The following is a 23,128-nucleotide window of genomic DNA, read 5'->3' as shown; positions in this document are numbered from 1 at the left end:
CCCGTAAGTTTCTCCTTTCTGAATAAGACAGCGTGACTCCCGCAGCACACGTGGATCCAGTTTATTAGCCCCGAGTGGCAGCAGTGGATCCGAGGACACATTATCATTTGGCCTTAGAACCAAATCTTCTTCTTCGGTCCCCACAGGCCTCAGGGGGGCCATGGCATTTGCGCTGGCCATCCGAGACACCGCATCCTATGCTCGCCAGATGATGTTCACAACCACGCTCCTCATCGTCTTCTTCACTGTCTGGATCATTGGTGGAGGCACGACCCCCATGCTGTCATGGCTTAACATAAGGTAGGTTTGAAACCATGGCCAGTTTTGCGACTAACACGGGGCGGGCGGGGGGGTGGGGCGCGGAGACAGCTTAGTGAGTGGAAGGTTCTTACGGGGTTGGGTTTGGTTTGGGGGTGGGACTGAAAATAAAAAGCAATTAAGTAACACTTCAGGATATTGACTTTTCCACAAGAAAAAAAAGGTGGGCATGAAAATTTCTGTCACTGCGAAAGCACAAGGCCTTAGAAACACCTGGACCTTGCTAGAACAGTGACACTAGGGCAGGAATTCCAAAGTCTTAAGGCTGCAGGCAAGAGAACGGATGGTAACGGCCGGCAGCGCCTGGCATTTCATGTTCCTTTGCAATCACAACTCCAGCCTTCGAAACAGGCTCATCCGCCAGGAGTGAAAAGAGACGATTAGAGTTTTGTTTCTGGGAGGAAACTGTTTGCTCTGTCTCTTCTTGCTCGAGCGTACAAAAGAGGTGACATTTCCTGCGTCACCCTCATTTGTTGTCCCCTGCCTGTGGTTTTGCAGCTGGGTCAGCACGGAGAGCGCTGACCTAAATTTGATTTTTTTTTTTTTTTGAGAGCGTTTGAATACCAGGGGGTGCTGGCGAGCCCCAGCACCTTAGGATAAGGAGGACACTAGAACAGAGCACAGGAGTCCCGGAGCCTAACTCTGGCTCTGGTTCAAGGCAAGCCCTTCCTGTCTTTGGGCCTCAGTTTCCCCTAATATTAAGTGAAAGCATGCCGTCAGATCTTCTGCAGGCCCCTTCAGCTCCCAGTGTGTGTGCTCTGCCTCATTGGAGGCGCCCCCACCACCTCCCTCAGTGTGGGGTCCACGGAGGATGAACGTGATCAGAATGTGACAGGGCTCCGGGCGTGCGTGGGTGTGAAGAATTCTCCGAGAAGCCACAAGGTGGCACCGTGTTTTTTGTTTTTTGTTTTTTGGTGGTGGTTGTTTTTTTTTTTTTCCTTTCTCTGCTGGCTTTCAGTTCACATTCCCTTCTCTGGAGTATAGAATGCCCCAGACTGACAGCTGCAGAGCATACCTAGCTTGGAGGAGAGAGAACCTACAAAGATCTCGTAGTCATCCTTAGAGTCGGTTTGGGGGGGGGTACTGAAATTTGGGAGAAAACTGGAATTGGAAAGAACAGTCTTCACCCCACCCCGTCCCCCCCTTCCGAACTCCATCAGGGACTTTTGTCTTGATGACAGCAGGGATTCCTGGGCTTGTCCTCTGCCAGCCGCACCATTTCCGGGCTAGCAAGTCTCAGCCTCACATCCTTGTGGGTCTGCAGAAGCTGCTATGTGGGGCTGATCAGTGGCAGTCACATGATAGCTAACACTTGTGTGATGCAGGCCTTGTACAAGATGCCACACCTATATTAAGACAATCTTCACAACATTCCTATGGAGGAGCTACTACTATTATCTTCATTGTAGAGTTGACAGAACCGAGGCACAGAGCAATAACTTGCCCAGGTCACAGAGCTTTAGGTGGATGAGCAGGGGTTTGGGGCCTGGCAGTCTTGCCACCCAGTCCACAGTCTGAACTACTGAGCTCTACCACCTTTGAGAAGGTTGACGGTGTTAGCGACTGCCTCTGTGTCATGAAATTTGGGATGATCAGAACTTCGAGTTCCTGGTATGAATCTCAAGATTTGTGTTAAGGAAACGAATTCATCATGGGAATATGAACCTAGAGAAGAAAATGGACAGATTTTTGGCTCTAAACCTGACACATACAATGGTACCATCTTTGTTCTGTGTTAGAATAAGAGTAAAAAAAAAGGCTTACCCTGAACACTGCTGAGGATCTTTAAGAATCTCGAGATTAGGGGTGCCTGGGTGGCTCCATCCGTTAAGCATCTGCCTTTGGCTCAGGTCAGGATCCCAGGGTTAGCGGGGAGCCTGCTTCGCCCTCTCCCTCTGCCCCTCCCCCGACCCCCCTGCTCATGCTTGCTCTCTCACTCACTCTCAAATAACTAAATAAAATCTTAAAAACAAAAGAATCTCAAGATTGACTTCTGAGATTACTTTCTGCTCCTATTTGGTCTCTCAGGAGGCACCCTAGATCCTCAGAGCCTGATTAAATCATGTTTGTTTTTCATGCTAGTTTATGAGCCCTCCCACACACTACACACATATATAGGACCAAATAATTTCCCACCGAGAGGGGAGAGTTGACTTGTGACTTTTTGCACTTCTGGTAACCCTTTTCAAAATTGAGCCATGAAAACTGTCCTATCCAGAACTGAGAGTGTGGGTAGCTTTCCCTGAGGCACACGGCTGTATATACAAATATAACAACTGTACTGTTGTGGAAATATTGATGTAACGTGTAGATAACACCTAGACCATAGCAGCTACTGCAGTGAGGGCTCGGGAAATGGTGATGTGTGGGACTGGGTATAGGAGAAATCTAGTTTCTCCACATCCTTGCCAGCATTTGGTGTTGCCACTATTTTTCATTGTAGTTGTTCTAATAGGTGTGTGGGGATACCTCGCTGTGGCCTTACTTTGCATTTCTCTAATGACTAATGATGTCAAGCATCTCTTCGTGTGCATATTTGCCATTCATATATCTTCTCTGGTGGAACACCTGTTCAGACTTTTTGTCTATTTTCTTTTTTTTTTTAAGACTTTATTTATTTATTTGACAGAGAGAGCCACAGCGAGAGAGGGAACACAAGCAGGGGGAGTGGGAGAGGGAGAGGCAGGCTTCCCGCTGAGCAGGGAGCCCGATGCGGGGCTCGATCCCAGGACCCTGGGATCATGATCTGAGCCGAAGGCAGACACTTAACGACTGAGCCACCCAGGCGCCCCAAGACTTTTGGTCTATTTTCTAATCGGATTGTTTTGGTTTTTTAAATTGAGTTTTGAGAGTTCTTTATTTATTATAGATACTAATCTTTTGTCAGAGATGTGGTTTGCAAATATTTTCTCCCAGGCTGCAGCTTGTCGTTTTTTGTTTTTTTTTTTAAGATTTTATTTATTTATTTGACAGAGAGAGAGAGAGAAAGCACAAGCAGGGGGAGCGGCAGGCAGAGGGAGAGGGAGAAGCAGGCTTCCCGCTGAGCAGGGAACCCAGTGTGGGGCTCAATCCCAGGACCCTGGGACCATGACCTGAGCTGAAGGCAGTCGCTTAACCAACTGAGCTACCCAGGCGCTCTGTAGCTTGTCTTTTAATCCTTTTAGTAGAGTCTGTCATAGAGCAGAAGTTTCAGTTTCGAAGGAGTGCCATTTATCATTTTTTTCTTTTATGCATCCTGCCTTTGGTGTTATAGCTAAGGACTCTCCATCAAGCCCTAGGTCCTGAAGATTTTCTTCTGTGTTATCTTCTAAACGTTTTTTAGTTTTCTGCTTGACATTTAAGTCTGTGGTCCATTTTGGGTTAATTTTTATATAAGATGCAAGGCTTAGGTTGAGGTTTTATCTTATTCTATTTGCCTAAGACCATCCAGTTGTTCTGGCAATGTGTTAAAAAGACTAATCTTGGGGTGCCTGGGTGGCTCAGTCGGTTAAGCGTCTGCCTTCGGCTCAGGTCATGATCCTGGCGTCCTGGGATCGAGCCCTGCATCAGGCTCCCTGCTCAGCGGGCAGCCTGCTTCTTCCTCTCCCTCTGCCGCTCCCCCTGCTTGTGCTCCATCTCTCTCTCAAATAAATAAATAAAATCTTAAAGAAAAAAAAAAAGTCTTACTCCATTGAATTACTTTTGCTCCTTTGCCAAAAATCAGTTGGCTGTATACACATGGGTCTGTTTCTGTTCTGCTCCACTGATGAATGCGTTCAGCCCTCCACCAGTACCACACTGTCCTGATAACTATAGTTATGTAATAAGCTTTAGCATCAGGTAGAACCAGCCCTCCCACATTATTCTTTTTTCAAAATTTGTCATAGCTGTTCTGGTTCCTTTCCATATATATTTTAGAATAAGCTTGTCTAGCTCTAAAAAAAAAAAAAAAAAAAAAAAAAAATCTCGCTGAAATTTTCACAGGAATTGTGTTAAATCTATGTATCAGTTTGGGGAGAATTGCCATCTTTATCATGTTGAGTCAGTTCATGAGCGTGGCATGTTTCTTCATTTATTTAGATTGTCTTTGAGTTCCTTCATCACTGTTGTATGGTTTTCAGCACACAGTGCCTGTACATGGTTTGTTAGATTTACATCAAAGTATTTCTTCTTTTTTGAGCAATTATAAATATTATTCTATCTTTAGTTTCAGTCTCCATGTGTTCATTGCTAGGATACAGAAATACAATTGGTTTTCGTATTTTTTTTAGAGAGGGAGAAGGGGGAGGGGCAGAGGGAGGGCAAGAGAGAGAGAGAATATTAAACAGGCTCCATGCCCAGTATGGAGCCTGATGCAGGGCTTGACCCCATGACCCTGAGATCATGACCTGAGCTGAACCCAAGAGTTGGATGCTTACCCAACTGACCCATCCAGGCGCCCTGGTTTTTGTATGTTGATCTTGTATCCTGTGACCATGCTCAACTCATTTATTAGTTCTAGGAGGGTTTTGTTTTGTAACTTCTTTGGGATTTTCTACATAGACCATCACATCATTTGCAAACAGAGGCAGTTTTATTTCTTCCTTTCCAGCCTTTTATTTCCTTTTCTTGACTTACTGCTCTGGCTAAGGCTTTCAGTGTGATGTTGAGTAACAGTAACATGAGCAGACATCCTTGCCTTGTTTCCAGTCTTAAGGGGAAAGCATTCAGTCTTTCACCAATGAGTGTAATATTACCTGTAGGGTTTTTGTAGATGTTTGTCGTCATCAAGTTGAGGGAATTTCTATCTATTGCTAGGTTTTTGAGAGTTTTTGTTTTTATCATAAACAGGTATTGAATTTTATCAAATCCTTTTTCTGTATCTATTGATATGATCACATTTTTCTTGTTTAGCCTGTTAATATGGTGGGTTACATTGATTAATTTTCTTTTCTTTTTTTTTTTTTTTTTAGAGAGAGAGTGTGCATACATGAGCGGGGGTGGGAGGGGCGGAGAGAGAGAGAATCTCAAGCAGGCTCCACACCCAGCGTGGATCCCAATGCAAGACTCGATCTCAAGACCCTGAGATCATGACCTGAGCTGAAATCAGGAGTCAGACACTTTAACCGACTGAGCCACCCAGGCACCCCCCCTTTTTTAAATTAATTTTCAAATATTGAACCAGCCTTACTTCCCTAAAACAAACCCCACTTTGTTATGGTGTATAAATTTTTTAGACTGCTGAATTCTATTAGCTTTATTTTGTTAAAGATTTTTGTGGTCTGTGTTCATGAGGGATATTGGTTTACAGTTTTCTTTCTTTCTTTTTTCTTTTTTTTTTTTTTTTTACACTGCCTTTGTCTATTTTTGGTATCAGAGTAATCTGGCCTCACAAAATGAGCTGGGATGTGTTCCCTACTCTTCTCTTTTCTGGAAGACATTGTATAGAATTGGTGTTAACTCATCTTAAAAGTTTAATGGCATTCTCCAGTAAAACCGTATGGTCCTGGAGACTTCTTTTTCAAGAGTTTTTAAATTGTAAAGGCAATTTCTTTAATAGTTATAGGGCTGTTAAGATTATCTGTTTCATGGGGCACCTGGGTGGCTCAGTCGATTAAGCATCCAGCTCATGATTTCAGCTCAGGTCATGGTCTCAGGGTCATGGGATCGAGCCCCTCATTGGGCTCCACAGTCAGCGGGGAGTCTGCTTGAGATTTTCTCTCTCTCTCTCCAACCCCCCCCCAAACTCGCATGCTCTCTTTCTCTCTCTCTCTCAAATAAATAAATAAACCTTTTAAAAAAAAGATTATCTGTTTCATATTGGGTGAATTGTGGTAGTTTGTGAAATTGGTCCATTTCATCTAAGTTGTCACATCTATGTTGTTTGTAGCATTACTTTATTATTCTTTTGATGTCTGTGAGATCTATAGTGACGCTCCTTGTTTCATTCCTGTAACTTCTCTCTTTTTTTCTTTCAGTCTTGCCAGAGGTTTGTCAATTTTATTGATCTTTTCAAAGAACTAGCTTTTTATTTCACTGATTTTCTGTATTGTTTTTCTGTTTTATATTTCATTGGTTTCTGCTCCTATCTTTATTCTTTCCTTCTTTCTGTCCAGCTCCACCCAGACAGCGTAATGAAGCAAATAGGTAACCAATACATATGGTATTAGTGCGTTGCATTTTCCAGATATGTATAAATAGTGATTATGTAAGTGTAGAAACTGACATTTATAGAGATTACATGAAAGAAATTCCCTTGGAAATAAAGTAATGAGATTCATTGGTTTTTCTGGCCTGTGGTTTCTGGTGTTACTTCATGACCATGAATCATTTATGTGAACCAGTTTCTTATTCTAAATTTCTTCAGAAACCCCCTGAAGTTCAGTGTGGTGTTTTGACCTCTACACCCTAAGTAAAATCAATACCTACCTGATCCTTACTTCTCCAGGCTCCTGACAGAGGCCCTTATGAGATGTTAAGTAGCTGCTCAGAAGTCAGAAACCCAGGGTAGGATTCCAAGTTCCACCATAAATAATGAGGAGTTAGTTGTGATTTTTAACCATGGCTATGTTCTAGTCTGTGTATAAAATAAAAATGAATGTGACCTAAATCCAAAGCCAGGTCCCTGCTTTCCAGAAATCCAACGTATCTGTTTTAAATTGGTATGTTGTCACTGATATTTTAAAACATGGCAAGACGCTCCAATTGTTTTCTGTTAATGCACACACTACATATTTTTCTTAGTCCCTTGAGCAGGTGTTGTTATTCACAAAGGACGTAATTTTGGCAATTTAAAAAAATGACCACAGGATTATTTCAGCAGAGGAGCCTTGTCTGGGTCCAGAGCACATTTGGGCAGCATGGTGGCCGTTCTCTTTGACGCCCCCAGCTTCAGGTGACACACACATGAGGTGGTGGTGATGGTGGGGGCGGAATGGCACGTGCCCAGGCAGTCAGATGAACAGGTACCCTTCACACCCCACAGCGCAGTCATGCAAACACTCCAGGACAAGGAAGGACACTCTGCTCAGTATAATCCTGTTAGACTGAGAATTTACGACAAAGCTCTTTGCCAGATAACTTGAAGAAAAAAGGCAGGGAGCAGCCCTGAGCTCTTTATGTAATAGCATTTGTAACTGGATATTTTTTTTTTTTTTAAAGATTTTCTTATTTATTTGACAGAGAGAGACACAGCGAGAGAGGGAACACAAGCAGGGGGAGTAGGAGAGGGAGAAGCAGGCTTCCCGCGGAGCAGGGAGCCCGATGCGGGGCTCGATCCCAGGACCCCGGGATCATGACCTGAGCCGAGGGCAGACACTTAATGACTGAGCCACCCAGGCGCCCCTGTAACTGGATATTTTAAAAGAGTTTAAGGACACCAGCGTGTAATCAAAAGGTGGATCCTGGAGCGCCTGGGTTGCTCAGTTGGTTGGGTGTCCAACTCTTGGTTTCTACTTGGATTGTGATTTCAAGATCGAGGGATCAAGCCCCTTGTTGGGCTCTGTGCTCAGCATGAAGTCTGCTTGGGTTTCTCTCTCCCTCTCCTTCTACCCCTCCCCCCTCCTCCCCCTCTCAAATAAATAAATAAATCTTTAAAAAAAAGGCGGATACTGTGAGGTGAAGAACTGGGGCTCTGGGGTCTAAGAACCTCAGCCTCAGTCTTGGTTCTACCGTTTTCTACCTTTGTGACCTTGGGCAACTTATTTAGCCTCTTCAACTCAGTTTCCTCACCAGTTTAGATGGGGACGATAGTGTAAGGATAAAATAAATGTGATGATAAATAAATGTGATAAAGAATTCTCTTTAAACGTACCACCTGAAAAAGAAATGTCCCATCTGGCACATGGTAAGCACTTAGGATCTTTTAGCTGTTAATTATTGTATCTAATATATATCATATATAATACAATATTATTATATTATCATTACTAATCATAGCATCAGTAGTGCTACTATTGCTATTATTATTATCAGTGAATCTTACATTAATGGAGTCCAGCTTGCTTTTCTGGAATGTGTTACAATTTTTCAATAGTATGGTAAAATATAGAGTCCCATTCTGAGCATGTGACTTGTTGAAGTACCGCCTTAAGAAGCATATCTCGTTCTCGCTTGCATATTCCAGGGGATATCAGTAGCATGAGAAGTTGGGCATTGTCTAGCACAGTGTTCTTCCACCTTGTTTTCACTGTTGTCCCCCCACAAGGAGCCCTTCAAAAATGCCCCCCCCCCGTTACCTCTTCCAGTGAAATTTTAATACCACAGATCTGCTATATGCTTGTTTATGTAGTATCACGGTTTAGAGGGCTACAAACCATTGTAATACCTAAAACTTTTTGCCTCACAAGAACCAATCTTCACACGCATGGGGGCAATACCACCCCCAACTGAGAATACATGATCTAAGTGCATTGGTTCTCCGTTGAGGGCAGTTTGCCCCCCAGAGGCCATTTGGCAATGTCTGGAGATATTTGGGGTTGCCTCAACTGCGTAGGGGGTTGCCAGTGGTATCTTGTAGGTAGAGGCCAGGACCCGAAGTGTCAGCAGGGCCAACATTGTGAAACCCCGCTCTTAGTTTGATGGCAAAGTTCAAATGCACCCTGAATACAACCCAGAAATTGTTAAGGCAGGTGAAAATGGTCCGTGTCAACTCTAAGGCGCAAGAGAAAGAGAATAGCAGAAGTTGGGTTCCTGACCTTCAGGAACCCTTAGACAACATGGTTTACTTGTGTCTGAAAAAGAAAAAAAAAAAAAAGGCCATCTTTGTCTTCTTAAATATTGTTGCTGTTTTCAACAGTATGGTGCTTTTTGCTCTTTCTGTCAAATATGTGTCAAAGTATGTGTAAACACTTCAGATACGTGTTTAGTAACAACTCTGTTTTCTATTTTTCGTATGGATGTACCTTGCTTTATGAAACAGGTGAATTCCTGAAAAAATTGTATAAATTCATTTTCCGTGAGCTGCATGCATTCCTGATTTCCTTACATGATATTTTGAGAGGCTTACCTTCATTCCCGATTGATCCTCACTTGGCCTCGCTCCTAACATGGTTGCTTTAAATTTAAATTTAGCAGCCTCTCTGCCTCTCTGGGTTTTAGAGAATGGGGACAGTTTAAGAGAGGGTACGGATCTCTCTCCAGAGGGAGCCCCCCTCTCCCTTGAAGGGCGTGGTCCAGGTCCTGTGCCCAGAGCTCCCGACTCCCCTGTGCGCCCCGTCACACTCACGTTCCCTTCTTCTGCTGCCCAGAGTTGGCGTCGAGGAGCTGTCCGAAGAGGACCGGAACGAACACTGCTGGCGGTACATCAGGTGACACAAGGAAATCCTCAGAAACAAATTAACTGGGCCTGGCTTTTCTCCTCCTTCTAACCTGACATGTTTCTCTTTATGACGTTTTGTCTCTTCCTTCCTTCCTGTGTGCGCCAACCCCCTGCCCCATTCAGCCAAAGGGGCAGGAGGTCAGGTCAAGTCTAACCGCTTTTCCACCCTGTCTCTGGGTTGATTGCTGTGTCGGTGTTCCTCAGAGTCTGTTCTCTGTCCCTCTTAGACAACTGAGCTTAGAGTCCAGAGCAGTCCATTTTCAGAGCCGCAGATACTTTTCCCACAAAGTCTTGTTTATGATCTAGTAAACAAGGCTTTTCACTCATAAAGAGACTTAGGATTTGGTATGTCTGCCATGACTGGGGTAGGGCTCATACCATCTTAATTAAGCACCAGTGCTCTTTGAGTAGTTTTTAAAGTATGTAATTGTGTCCTCGTACCTTATGGTGAATCAGAAGATACAAAAACACTTTTGTTTTTTTTTTTAAAAAAAAAACAAAACCAGAAGATAAAGACTCTTGTAATGCAGTTGGGTTTTCAGTGTCCACCCAAGTTTATGATTTGATTAGGCTTAAGGGGGGCAGTGGGGGGCAGGAGAACAAAGACTTTAATGTTTCTTTTGTCCTTTCTGCGTCTTTATCAGCACGCATTCTTCCTGGCCTGATTCTCAGTGCTGGTAGATAAATCAGTGCAGAACAGGCTTGAGCTCTGTTCTTGCCACCGTCAAAGTACGTCACTGTCTGAGCGCAGTGGAGAGAACAGCGATGCTGCTCACCAGCCATGGGCGCTGCGGTATCACCAGGCTCCAGATGTACCCTAACGATGTGTGTCTAAGTAATGGAAGCTCTTAGGGTCCCTGGGTTCACACTTTTTTTTAAATTTTATTTTATTATGTTATGTTAATCATACACTTTTTTTTTTTAGATTTTATTTGAGAGAGAGAATGAGAGAGAGAGAGAGAGAGAGCACATGAGAGGGGGGAGGGTCAGAGGGAGAAGCAGACCCCCTGCCGAGCAGGGAGCCCGCTGCGGGACTCGATCCCGGGACTCCAGGATCATGACCTGAGCTGAAGGCAGTCGCTTAACCAACTGAGCCACCCAGGTGCCCCTCATACACTTTTTTTCTACTGTTTAAAACACACGCACGCACACATTCACTTTTTGGAGGTCTGACTTTAGGTAGCAGGTAGGTGGCAGAGGAAACTCTTTCTTTTGAAATATCCCACCTTCAGGAAGGAAGGTCCTTTGGGCACAGTACAAGTTATTACACTTGGGATATGAGAGAATTCAGACCGTGATCTGGTGTTCAGGGTTTTACATGTAGGTGTGTGTTGCATAGTCTTCCAATTATTTAGGGCCTCAGCCATTCACATTTTTGAAAAATTATCAATTGAAATAGAACACTTCTAAAATTCCTGAGATTTCATGGCATTTTAGATGGCAGCTAATCAGAATGTACTTACACTCATACCAGAAGGGAAATTATCCATGTTCTTTCTATATTTTTTCATTCCAGAATGAGCACATTAGTTTGATTGCTTTATTTTCTCACTTGGCGTGAAACTGAATGAAATGTAAAGTACAGCAGTAGTCATATTAGCCACATTTTTCAACTGCTCAGTGGCTGGCCACTTGTGGCTCGTGGCTAGCACGTTGGACAGCGCAGATCTAGAAAGTTCTACTGGACAGCGTGGGTCTAGAATCATTCCCAAGTTCTCCCAGACAAAATGTTGAACATTACGAGTTTGAGATGAGGTTAGGGTGGCCCTACTTTTGTGAGTGTATCAAGTTATTTCACCGTTTTGTGCTTTGTTGTTTTGAATTCTGGCCTGGCCACACGGACCCAGGATAAATGGATGAGTTCCTCCGACATTGCCAGAACTTGAATGAAAATAGTCACAACCTAGTCTTCCTAAGCAGTTCTGGTTGAACAAAATTTAATTCTTTTTAACCAAAGTTTTTTTTTTTTCCTTTTAATAGCAATTAGTTAAAAGACTAGAGGGGGCTAAATTTCATTTGGCAGCTTTTATCATGTTTGGTTTTATTTTCATTATTGTAATACAGGGCATCCTTAACCTTTTCCCCTACCCCTAGTCTTCCTATTTCATCTAGGACAGTAAAGTCAACTTGTTTTATCTTTGCTGGAATGGAAGCCACTTACGAAGGCTAATTACACCTATTTCAAAATTCACAGTATAGAAAGGAGAGATTATTAGTGGCAGACCCGGACTGCCATATTCTTGGCCATACTGTGCCTCATGCCCTTCAGATCACATAATGTCATTGCTCCTGCCCCACAATCTGGCCAGGCCTTGTGGCTAGGTCGAGGGCTGCTGTATCACCTGGCATTCTGGTAGGCTGTCCGAGAAACACTGGGGTAACCGGCACTCTGTGTCTGCACTGGGAAGCTCATCTGAGTAAGCGAGTCTGCTGCTATAGAACCCACAGAACAAGGCCCAAGATTGGATTCCTAGCTGTTGATCTTACAAATGCTGACCGAGCTACCCTATAGAGGACTTTTCTCTGGGGAATGTGTGTTAAGAGTCTCTAAAACGAGTGAGGGCTCAAAATGCCCAAGAGCTGGGAATTCCATATGTGACCTCTCCTCTTAACACTTTGATACATTAGACACTTCAGATGCATTGAGGCTCTGGTGGGACTTTTTGGGGGCAGCCCCGAAAGGCCCCTGAATTGGATGGATTTCGTGTCAAGAAAATCTCTGTGAGATTTGTTGTTCAAAGATCCCTGAATAATGTCCAGTTATGAGGACAAGCCTCCAACCCTCAGAATCTCCAGCCTGGAAGCATTCCCTAGACACATAGCAAAGTCCATCGAACTCACTACGAAGATCTTAACCAAACCCCAGGCCCTCAGGGAGGAAATCTGGTGTCAGGTACGTTAGATTTTAACTAGAACAGTACCTGACATCATAGGCAGTCAATAAATATTTGCTGAATACATGAATTCGTCTTGTGGTTTTAAACTTTGCCCTCAGCAACATACGGGCTATCTGTTTCCTTTCCCTCCATAGTTCCCCCTTTCCAGGTACGCACACCTTGGGTTAGTGCTTGACAAACCTGCAATAAGACAGGGTAGAGGTTGGCTTTGGGAGGGTAGGCACATCTGTGTTGTCTTCTGTTTTCCTTTTCTATTAGTCTCTTTTTTCAAGAAATAACCTGCGCATCATAGGTAGGAAAGAGGGAGGGAGAGGAAGAAAAGTAAGGTGCACACACATGGGGTTTTGTAGTCCGCTGTCTACTCATTGGAGTCAGCACCCCGGTACTGGACGGCCAAAGACTCTTGGTTGAGGCCATTCAGCACCTCCCTTCCCAGCTCGGGTCAGACCTGCCAGAAATCGTGTTCTTTTATAGGTCTTTGCAACACTGGAGGGAGTGTGGGAAGACAGAGAATTTTCCTGGCCTCTTTGTTTTCTCCCCCACCCCCCTGTGATCAAGGTCACAGTTCTCCTCCTCAGAGCGAGGAAGGTACAGGGATGAAGAATTAACAGGTGCACAAAACAACAGTTGGTGTGTTACTAAGCCAAGACAACTACCCTAGTCAAAGCATGGGACTTGTTGTAAGTGGATTTTGCCACTTTGCCTTTTCTTTCTGTCTTCAGTTGTTGATCTTAAAAGTGTCACTTCTCAGGTCATCTCCGCTGTGGGAGGATGTGGGGGCACCAGGACAAAACGTTAATGATATGCATGCTCAAGTATTTAGGGGACAAGTACTGATGTTTGCAACTTTATTTGAATGCATCTAAAAAATAAGATGGGTGGTAGAGAAGTGGATAGATACGCGATAAACTCCAGCAAAATGTTAATGGTAGACTGTCGGTGGCGGATATACAGGTGTTCACTATAAATTCTTCCGCCACCACCCTGGATATATGAAAACTGTTGGAACAGAAGTTTAGGGAATTAAGAGCAGGTCAGGGCAGACGTGAGGAAGCAGCAGAAAGGAAAAGGTGTGGGGCATCGAGACCCATGGTTGGATAACTGGGACCGTCTGGTGCAGGAAGGCAGAAGGACAGTCGCCAGCCAGCGACCTCAAATAGGATGTAAGCACCACTTGCCTCTCCTGCCCCCTGGGATCTGACATGGAACATGACCTCTTTCTCACAACTTTTGCATGACAGCCTTCCTCTTCTTCTAGCTAACTACCCCTTCCGCTTCCGGAAGATGGTTGGCCCCTTGGCTACTTTCAGCCAGCATGGCTGCCATAGTCCGAGCTAATACTCTCCATTTTTCTCCTTGTCTTTCTCCCTGGTGACTTACAGAGTTGGTGTTGACCCAGATCAGGACCCACCACCCAACAACGACAGCTTTCAAGTCTTACAAGGGGTAAGTCACAAGAGATGCTTCTTCCGGGGGAAGACACTGTGATAAAGGGCTAAAATTTATTGAGCACTTACTATAGGCCAGGCATCTTTACATGGATTCCCTCACCATGAGCTTGACAACAACCTTATGAGGTAGGTCCTGCTATCCCTATTTTACAGATTAGAAGCTGAAGTTGGAGAGTCTCAGTGAGTCATCTACGGTCAGAGGATTAGAAAGTGATGAAGCTGGGGTTTGACCCCAGAGTCAGCATTCTTTTTTTTTTTTTTTTTTTTAATATTTTATTTATTTATTTCAGAGAGAGGGAGAGTGAAAGCATGAGGAGGGGGAGGGTCAGAGGGAGAAGCAGGCTTCCTGCAGAGCAGGGAGCCCGACGCGGGGCTCGATCCCAGGACTCTGGGATCAGGACCTGAGCCGAAGGCAGGGGCTTAACTGACTGAGCCACCCAGGCGCCCCAGAGTCAGCATTCTTAAAACAACATATTAAGGGGGTAGGCTGGCCAGGAAGAGTGTTGGAGCTAAGTCCCTGACTGCCTGCCTTCCAAGAATGGATAGACTGGATACGTTGGTGACTGACTCACTGTCACTGGGTCAGAGTCTATCAGTGGTGCCCAGGCAGGGGAAGGAGAGGGATGGGGTCTGACTCTCCAGCCCGGGGAATCTGAGGAAGAAAGGAAGGATGTGGGTGATTACAGGCCCTCCCGCTCCTCTAGGGCCCGGGATCCTCTACAGCCGAGTTCCTCTCAAGCCCAGGAATGGCAGAGCAGGGGCCCTCACCCCCCACCCCCAGGGGCGGAAGGTCACCGCCAGGCGAACCGCTAAGGCTTAGGCAGGGTGGGGGCAGCAGTGACAGCCTGGGACAGCGTGCTGGGGAGGGAAGCTGTAGAGGCTGTGATCAGAGGAGCCCTGAGCAGGGAAGAGGCCCCGCTGCTGCGGAGAATCCCGATGGAGTCTGGGGGGCACAGAGGAACGTTCTGGCCTGCGGTTTTGCCATCTGCTCCTGTTACTGTTGCTGCATAACCACCTGCACCAAACAGAGGAAAGGGAGCAACAGTGTCTTTCACTCACGGATTCTCTAGGTCAGCAGTTTGGAAAGGGCATGATAGGGCCAGCTTGCCTTTGCTCCAAACAGAAAGCTGGGGGCTGGGGTCGTCCAGAGACTCATTGGCTCGTACGTCTGGCACCTGGGGGCATTGGGCTTCTTCCCCGATGACTCAGGGTTCCCAGAGCCAGCACCGAAGCAAGCAAGGTGGAAGCCACGTCGCCCTTTCTGCCCTGGCCTTGAAGTTTTCAGGGCATCACCTCTGTGACTTGCCAGTGGTCACACTGAGTTGCTCGAGCCAGGCCAGATTCAACAGGAGGGGAGAGAGAGACCACAACCTCTTTGTGGGAAGAGCATCAGCCAAGTGGCAGACGTGAGTTCGAGCTGCCACGTGACCCTTGTTACGTCCCCAGGTTTGCTCCTTCCCGAGGCTGGCATTTCCTGGGCAGGCAGGGTGGGGGAGGGAGGGCTCATGCTAAGAGCAGAAATTTGTTACCCAAATGTTACTAATGGGCCCCCGGAGTCAAGAACTCTTTTGTGCAGGATGGCCTCCGAAGTGCTGAGCTCAGTGCCTGGCACCTGGGGGCACTCGACAGGCATCTGATGGGCAGACGGGGGGGTGGGGGGTGGGGACGGGAGAAGCGACAGCTTGGTGGAAAGCCTTACTGACCACACGCATGCACGTGGTCCATGACACTGTGTCGGGCGTTTGTTTTTCTCCAGTCAGCTTGGAATTGCTCTCCATCCTAAACCCAGTCTGCATATGTCAGATGCCAGAGGACCTTCTAAATAACTCCAGCCCCTGACTCAGATTGAACAGGTGTTGGAGACAGTGGCGCTCTGCGGGGCCGGGGAGCGCCGCTACAGCTTTTCCTGATTTCTTTCTCTTTGAGGGCGGTCGCGTCTTGGGGGCAGTGCCCCTTAAGGGACACAAAGCCATGACCTCTGAAAGAGCGGGACGTTTTAGGAAGAGTTTTCAATGAGCTTCACTGGAGATGATAGGATGCCCACTTTAATGGTGCTCCAGAGGGGCGCCTGGCCGGCTCAGTCGAAGAGCACGCGACTCTTGATCGCGAGGTTGTGAGTTCGGAGCTCCACGCTGGGTATAGAGATGACTTAAAAATAAAATATTAAAACAGGAATAACGGTGCCCCGGAAGACCTTTGAGATTATATTAGAAGCGGCCACTGTGTTGGGAACTTGTGATTTCCATGAGAAATTCTATTTGAAAAGTTGCCATCAGACTCTAGCTTGGATTTAAGGAGTTTAGAAACCGAGGGCTCGGGGCGCCTGGGTGGCTCAGTTGGTTAAGCGACTGCCTTCAGCTCAGGTCATGATCCCAGGGTCCTGGGATCGAGTCCCGCATCGGGCTCCCTGCTCAGCAGGGAGTCTGCTTCTCCCTCCCCCACTCCCCCTGCTTGTATTCCCTCTCTCACTGTGTCTCTCTCTGTCAAATAAATAAAATCTTAAAAAAAAAAAAAAAGAAAGAAAGAAAGAAACCGAGGGCTCGGAAATTGTGCACCTGGAAGCTAATTTAGAGTCTAACAGGGAGATCTTGAAACTCACCCTGAGAAAACCTGGGTGATGTGTCTTTATTTCACTGGACGGGAAAGAAAGGCTCTGTTAGGATACGACTGCCCTACTCCACAGCTGCCTCTCCAGGACCGGAGCTGGTCCAGATGAATTTTGTAAGAAAAACAGGCTGATTCCAGCTGGATAGCCAGGGTTTGGACGAATGTCATCTTGTCAGTTCCAGACCAGTCAGACACCTCCGGCCCTTTTGCTGTCTGTTTGTTTGTAATTGCTGCTGCCTCTGGATTTAAGCATCTGTAAAAGGAAAGGCATGAAATGGTTTGGTTGCTTTCCTGTAGCCGAACTCACCATCCATCTCATAAGAACTTCACATGGAGACACAGGGCTTGTAACTAAGTCGCAAGCTTGCTGTCACTGTTCCATGGCGATGTTTGGGAAAGCAGCGTGTCCTAAGTGCTAAGGGTTCGAGCAGTGCATTCAGTCTGCACAGTGACCTCCCTGAAACCCCCCTAGTTGGGCCTGGGGGGGTCATCGGTGTCTCCGGATGGCTCCCTGGAGGGCCCTTTGGGCCAGTTGTGAATGTGCAGTTGGGGGTGACTTCTGCTGGACTCCCAGTGGCACCCGGTGGCCAGCCCTAGCCAGGAGCTCGTGTCATGGCTTCCCCATAACCTCCCTCCTCCCCAGCCTCGCACACAGTCCTGCAGAGGGCCCTCGGAATCAGTTCCACTGGCATCGTGAAAGTCTTTCAAGATTGCTGTCAGACTGGGGGGAAAAAAAAGGCGAACTTCAAGCTTGGTTTCCCAGGGCACCTTCTTAAAAAGGACTCATGCCCTTGTACTTAAAGGGCTTTATATCTCTCAGTCCTCCTGGCCAGACCTTCTCGGTCCAGTGAGCCACTAACAGCAGGGCTGGGAGCACTCGGTGGTCATGAGCAACAATAAAACAGAGAAATAAATGGGCTTCTCGTTTTTGGGTAAAATCCTGGGTTCTTGCAGTTTCCCCTGAAATGGATCCAGGTCACACGCTCAGTGATGTCATGAAACTGAAAGTCCAGATGTTTGTTCCCCATCAGAAAAGAAAGGGCAGTTCTCTTTACCTCATTTTCTAAATGATCTCCCTAAAAACAAACAGGAAAGTGATATTTAATGGGAATGAATTTCTTAGGACAGCATGGTTTTCCTCGTGGGGTCTAGAAGCCTAAGAGTTATGGCTACAGAGCTACAGAATAATAGCTCATGTGGGGGAAGGAAAGGAGCTTTTGGCTAGAACTTCTGGCTTTATGTGAGGGAAGCATAAGAATATTGTGGGCAGACTTGAGCTTCATGTCCCTGGCAAGTTTGACTCATTAGAACAAAAAAAATTCAGTTGCTTTGTTTCTCCAGAGGTCTTGGTGACTCTGCAACCAAAACAAAAACAAGCCCAGCTGGAGGCAGCCTGCCTGGGCTTGGGGGTGGCTTCCCACCCCATTCAAGGGGGACCTTTTCATGCCAGACAGACACATCATTCACTTTCTTCCCCAAGTTTACAGAAGAGCACTCATCGGGGCGCCCGGGTAGCTCAGTCGTTAAGCGTCTGCCTTAGGCTCAGGTCATGATCCCAGTGTCCTGGGATCGGGCCCCGCATCGGGCTCCCTGCTCGGCAGGAAGCCTGCTTCTCCCTCTCCCACTCCCCCTGCTTGTGTTCCCTCTCTCGCTGGGTCTCTCTCTGTCAAATAAATAAATAAAATCTTTAAAAAAAAAAAAAGAAGAAGAAGAAGAGCACTCATGATGGGGCTGCTTTGGAGTAGCTAGGAGCACGCAACCGAATTTATCCTGGCTTTATCATCTCAGCAGGACCGGGTCACAAGCAGGATATTAGTGGAATGTGGAGGAAAGGAAACCACTGGGCTTGTGGTGCGTGTGTGCATGTGTGCACGCATAAGTACGTGCGTGCACGCACACAGAAAATCAGCTGTTTATAGTTGCATTGACATATAACTTTCTGGGTCCTTCCTCAGTTTTTCTCCAGGCTGAAATCTGATACCCAGTCACTTAAATCTTTGACTTCAAACAGTTGCTAAAGGGCCTTTCCTCAAATTCCTCCTCTTTGCTCCCCCTACCCCCCCCCCCCCCCCCCCGCCACCATGCTTTTCTTTTTTGTTCTTCTGATCTCCCCCACCTTGGTCCCTGAATTCCCTGCTGGCTATTCTTTTTTTTTTTTTTTCTTAGACGTGCAGAATTCATGGGGTGCCTGGGTGGCTCAGTTGCTAAGCATCGGCCTTCAGCTCAGGTCTTGATCCCAGGATCCTGGGATCCCTGCTCAGCGGGAGGCCTGCTTCTCCCTCTCCCACTCCCCCTGCTTGTGTTCCCTCTCTCATTGTGTATCTCTCTGTCAAATAAATAAAATCTTTAAAAAAAAGTAAATGAAATCTTTTAAAAAAACTTTAAAAAAATTAAAAATAAAAAAAGTGCAAAATTCACATTAATTTATTCATGCATTTGACAAATGCTTACTGAGCACCTGTTATATTTTGGACAATCTTTCAGGCTCAGGGGCTACATCTGCAAACAAGACGCATGAACCTCCATCCTTAAGGGTGTGGTGACAGTGTGATGAAGGGGACGGGTAAGGGCGAGAGTGCCAGAGGTGAGATCAGTAGATCTGTCCTTGCTGCCCTGAGTGTCCCCACGGACCAGCAGCCTGGGCATCACCAGAGATCTTATAAAAATGCAGACTGTCAGGCTCCACATAGACCCACTGACTCTGAACCCGCATTTTAACGGTTTCCCACAAGGGTCGTGTGCCCGTTCACAATTTGAAAAACCCTGGAGTGGGCATTGTGGAGCTCTTGATTCCCTGTTTTTAAAACCTGTTATTACTCCCTTCTGAGAGTCATTGGCTCCACCATTCCAGGGACAGGAAAAAGAAAGGCACAAATTGGGTCACATCACTTACTTGCTCTTTTGCTCTGCATTAGATTTCTGGGGCCACCATAACAAATTCCCACAGACTCAGTGGCTTAAGACACCGGCCTTATATTCTGTAGGTTAAAAGTTTGGTGGGCTCCTCTGATTTCTGTTTCAAGGCCAAACTCAAGGTGTCGGCGAGGTTGGGCTCTGGGGGAGAACCCACTGCCAGGCTCATTCTGGTTGTTGGTAGAATTCAGTTATGTGGTTGTAGAACTAAAGTCCTATTTCCTTGCTGACTGTTGGCCCAGGGTCAAGTTCCTGTCCTAGAAGCACCTGCATTTCCTGGTTCATGGCCCCCTCTGTCTTCAAAGTTAGCAACAGTGGGGCAAGTCCCTGTCACACTTTGCATCTTTTCTGCTTCGTCTTCCACTGCAACTCTCTGACTCTTTTGCCCTCCTTGTCTACTTTTTTTTTTTTTTTTTGAGACAGAGAGAATGAGAGAGAGAGAGAGCACATGAGAGGGGGGAGGGTCAGAGGGAGAAGCGGGCTCCCTGCCGAGCAGGGAGCCCGATGCGGGACTCGATCCAGGGACTCCAGGATCATGACCTGAGCCGAAGGCAGTTGCTCAACCAACTGAGCCACCCAGGTGCCCCCTCCTTGTCTACTTTTAAGGGCCTGTGTGATTGCATCGGTCCCCCTGGAAAACTTAAGTCCATCTACAAAGCCCCTTCGGCCATGTAACGTAACATACAGGCTCCTGGGATTAGGACGTAGAAATCTTTGCGGGGGGGGGGGGGGGGGGGAGTATTCTGCGCCATCTCTGAAAAAAACCATAAGCTGCTCTCGTTACTGTAATGAACTTAACTTTGAAAATTTATATCTTTTAACAATAAGAATGGAATGAAATATAACTCTGCCCAGAAATCATTATTAGTTCTAGAAAAAATAATCCAAAAATAGGACCTTTTGTCACTCCTCAGTTCTTTAATCTGCTTTCTTTGTCTTCTTCGTATATGTCACCATATCCGTATCTATGTCTTGCCCTCTGGAAATGTGCTCCTTGAGGGGCAAGTGCTAGTCTCATTCCTCTTTGTGTTTCTGGCACCCAGCATGGTGCCTGGCACACAGTAGGTGCTTAATGAATGCAGAAAAAAATATATACACTCATGGTTACATCCTTGAAATACGGGGATAAGGAAAGTCGGCGGTATTTTCTTAAAGGGGCTTCCCTATTAATAATATCAACAAAAAGTTTAAAAATCCCTTGTGTTACTCATAAGAACATAGGGTAGAATGGGGGTTACCAAGAGCTGGGGGTTGGGGGAGTTGGGGAGATGTTTAAGGGTACAGGCCTGCAGCTAATAGATAAATAAGTTCTAGAGATCTAATGCACACCATAGTGAATATAGTCAACAGTACTCTATTATAAACTACAAAGGTGCTGAGAGAGTAGGTCTTAATTGTTCTCACCAAAAAAAAGAAATGAGAATTATGTGAAGGGAAACAGGTGGCAGCTCATGCTACCATGGTAATCGAACTGCAACAGAGAAATACATCAAACCAACACATCCTATGCTGTAAACTGAAACTGATACAATGTTATATGTCAATTACATCTCAATTTAAACTTGCCCAGAGTCATACTGCAAGACAGTGGCACAGCCAGGAGTAGAGCTAGGATCTGGACCCACATACTTTGTTAAGAAAGCCTGTGATATTCACACCAATACCTCCTGGCATGCTCTGTTGCCTTTGAAACATCTCTCAGAGAAGCCAACCTTGTACCCAGCCTTGAAAAATGAATAGGGATTGGCCAGGTCGGTGTTGTAGGTGGGAGAAGGTGACCGTCTGAAAGGATGCTCCAAGTTCTAAAAGCAGCCTGAGCTAAAGACATGGGGCATAAACCCTCCTGTGGGAATGCAGGTTTGGGGGAGCAGGTCCCCGCCTTTTCTGTGGGCAGCGCTTGAATGGAAATCCAAGGGTCTGCACGTGCAGCCTGGGAAGGGAGCTGCCTATTATAGGATCCGCCTGCACCCACACTGACCCCTGCTCTGCCCTAGACTGCCTGGAGCAGGAAGGGGGCCCCCAAATCCCGTCGGCAAGCAGCTTTGGTTGTCTTCCAGGTCAGCTTAAAAAATCAGTCCCGTTCCACAGATACTCCCTGATTTCTCCAAAGCCACCTTATGTGGATTTCTCCATGTTCTTCCTGTACCTAGTCATGCTTCTGGCACCATCTCTTAGAATAAGAAGTTGTTGAACACCCCTGTTATGAAGCTGCACTTTTTATTTGCTCAGAATTTACCCCTGGTAACCTTTCGGGACTGTCTTTTAGTTTCTTATCTTGCTGAGGTCCCTTTTTCTTATTTGTGGACTGCAGGCACAGCTCTCTGTCGCCTGTGAAGACCTTTTGTTAGTTTGCCTTTGAAAAGAAACATTTCCTTTGCTTTCCTCATTGTAATCGTCCTTCTTGGGGCTTATTGAAATCTCCTGTAGCTTCGTAGAGGCAAGGTGGCGGGAACTGAAGCATTCCAGGTGATGATATCACATTGAGGTTTGGCGGAGGTTAGGACGATAGAGTCGGGGTTTGTCGTTTTTATTGCTGTTTTAGGGGAGGAGCAGATGCAACTGACTTGGGGGGACTTGTCTTGTGCCTGATGGCTTACAGTATCCTTCCTGATGAGGTGTGTCACCGTGTTAGTTTCTTCTTTGGTAAGATTCTACAGGCACTTAGAGCCACGAGCTTAGAGCCTATCACTTTATAAAGAACCATTTAATTTTTCCATGAGGATATTTGCCCTTGAGAATTCTCACGTACCAGGGTGCCTGGGTGGCTCAGTCGTTTAGCATCTGCCTTCGGGTCAGGTCATGATCCCAGGGTCCTGGGATCGAGCCCCACATCCGGCTCCCTGCTCAGCAGGAAGCCTGCTTCTCCCTCTCCCACTCCCCCTGCTTGTGTTCCCTCTCTCGCTGTCTCTCTGTCAAAAAATAAATAAAAATCTTAAAAAAAAAAAAAGAATGCTCACCTACCACTTTTCCACTCAGTCGAGGGGCATTCGGAAACCTCCCTCAATTTGGCATTAGGTCACCAACTAATTACCCGAAGGAATGATCATGCTCTGCAGATGGAGACATTTCTGTGCCCTCTTCCTTCCACAAGATTTATAAAAATATGAAATGCAGTTGGTCTCTGGGAACTCTCTCTCTCTCTTTTTTTTTTTTTTTTAATTTCCTCATCCCCAGAAGGGCTCATTTAACCAAGCCATTTCCACATGTGTCCCTAAATATCCTTCAGATACTCTAGGGACTCTGTTTGTAAAAATAACCTTTGTTATTGGAAACATTAGAAATTTAAATAGTGCTTGCTAATTTCCCTCCTTTTACTTGTCCTTGCGCTCCCCTTTCTCGGAGATCTCTGACCGACCCGCACTATCTCAGTCACAGGTGGGGCTCACACCCGCTGCGGTGTGGAGCTCCTTGGAACTGTGGCTCATCTTGCGTTTGGCTGTTGTCAGTGGCACCTCGCCTGTAGACTTGCCTCTCCCTGTACCATTCCAGGGGGTGATGGCAAAAATGACTGCGCCTCCCAGGCAGTCTGTACTTTCAGAGCTTGTCATCCGACGACGCAGAACTCCAGCAACGCCTTCCGATTGCCACAGTCAGTCCGCTCTTTAATAGTAATTGCGCTGCTTATACTATTTGCACAGAGCAGATGGCCCAAGCCTCAAATGAAT

At 46.2% G+C, this 23,128-nt stretch overlaps 1 protein-coding gene across 2 annotated transcripts in view; it reads left to right on the top strand.

Annotated features, from left to right (window-relative positions):
* Window positions 1-23,128, top strand: part of SLC9A7 (solute carrier family 9 member A7) — a 132,833-nt gene that overhangs the window by 92,109 nt on the left and 17,596 nt on the right. The window contains exons 12-14 of one of the 2 annotated variants that reach the window (XM_035003621.1): window positions 147-300; window positions 9,525-9,584; window positions 13,875-13,938. In XM_035003621.1, coding sequence (XP_034859512.1) covers window positions 147-300; window positions 9,525-9,584; window positions 13,875-13,938 — 278 coding nt within the window. The remainder of the gene's footprint in view (window positions 1-146; window positions 301-9,524; window positions 9,585-13,874; window positions 13,939-23,128) is intronic. The other variant, XM_035003628.1, reaches the window with a different exon arrangement.

Source organism: Mirounga leonina, unplaced genomic scaffold (genome assembly GCF_011800145.1).
Source record: "Mirounga leonina isolate KUSES-001 unplaced genomic scaffold, KU_Mleo_1.0 Mir_101609, whole genome shotgun sequence".
Lineage (NCBI taxonomy): Eukaryota > Metazoa > Chordata > Mammalia > Carnivora > Phocidae > Mirounga > Mirounga leonina.
This window is presented reverse-complemented; position numbering and strand designations above follow the sequence as displayed.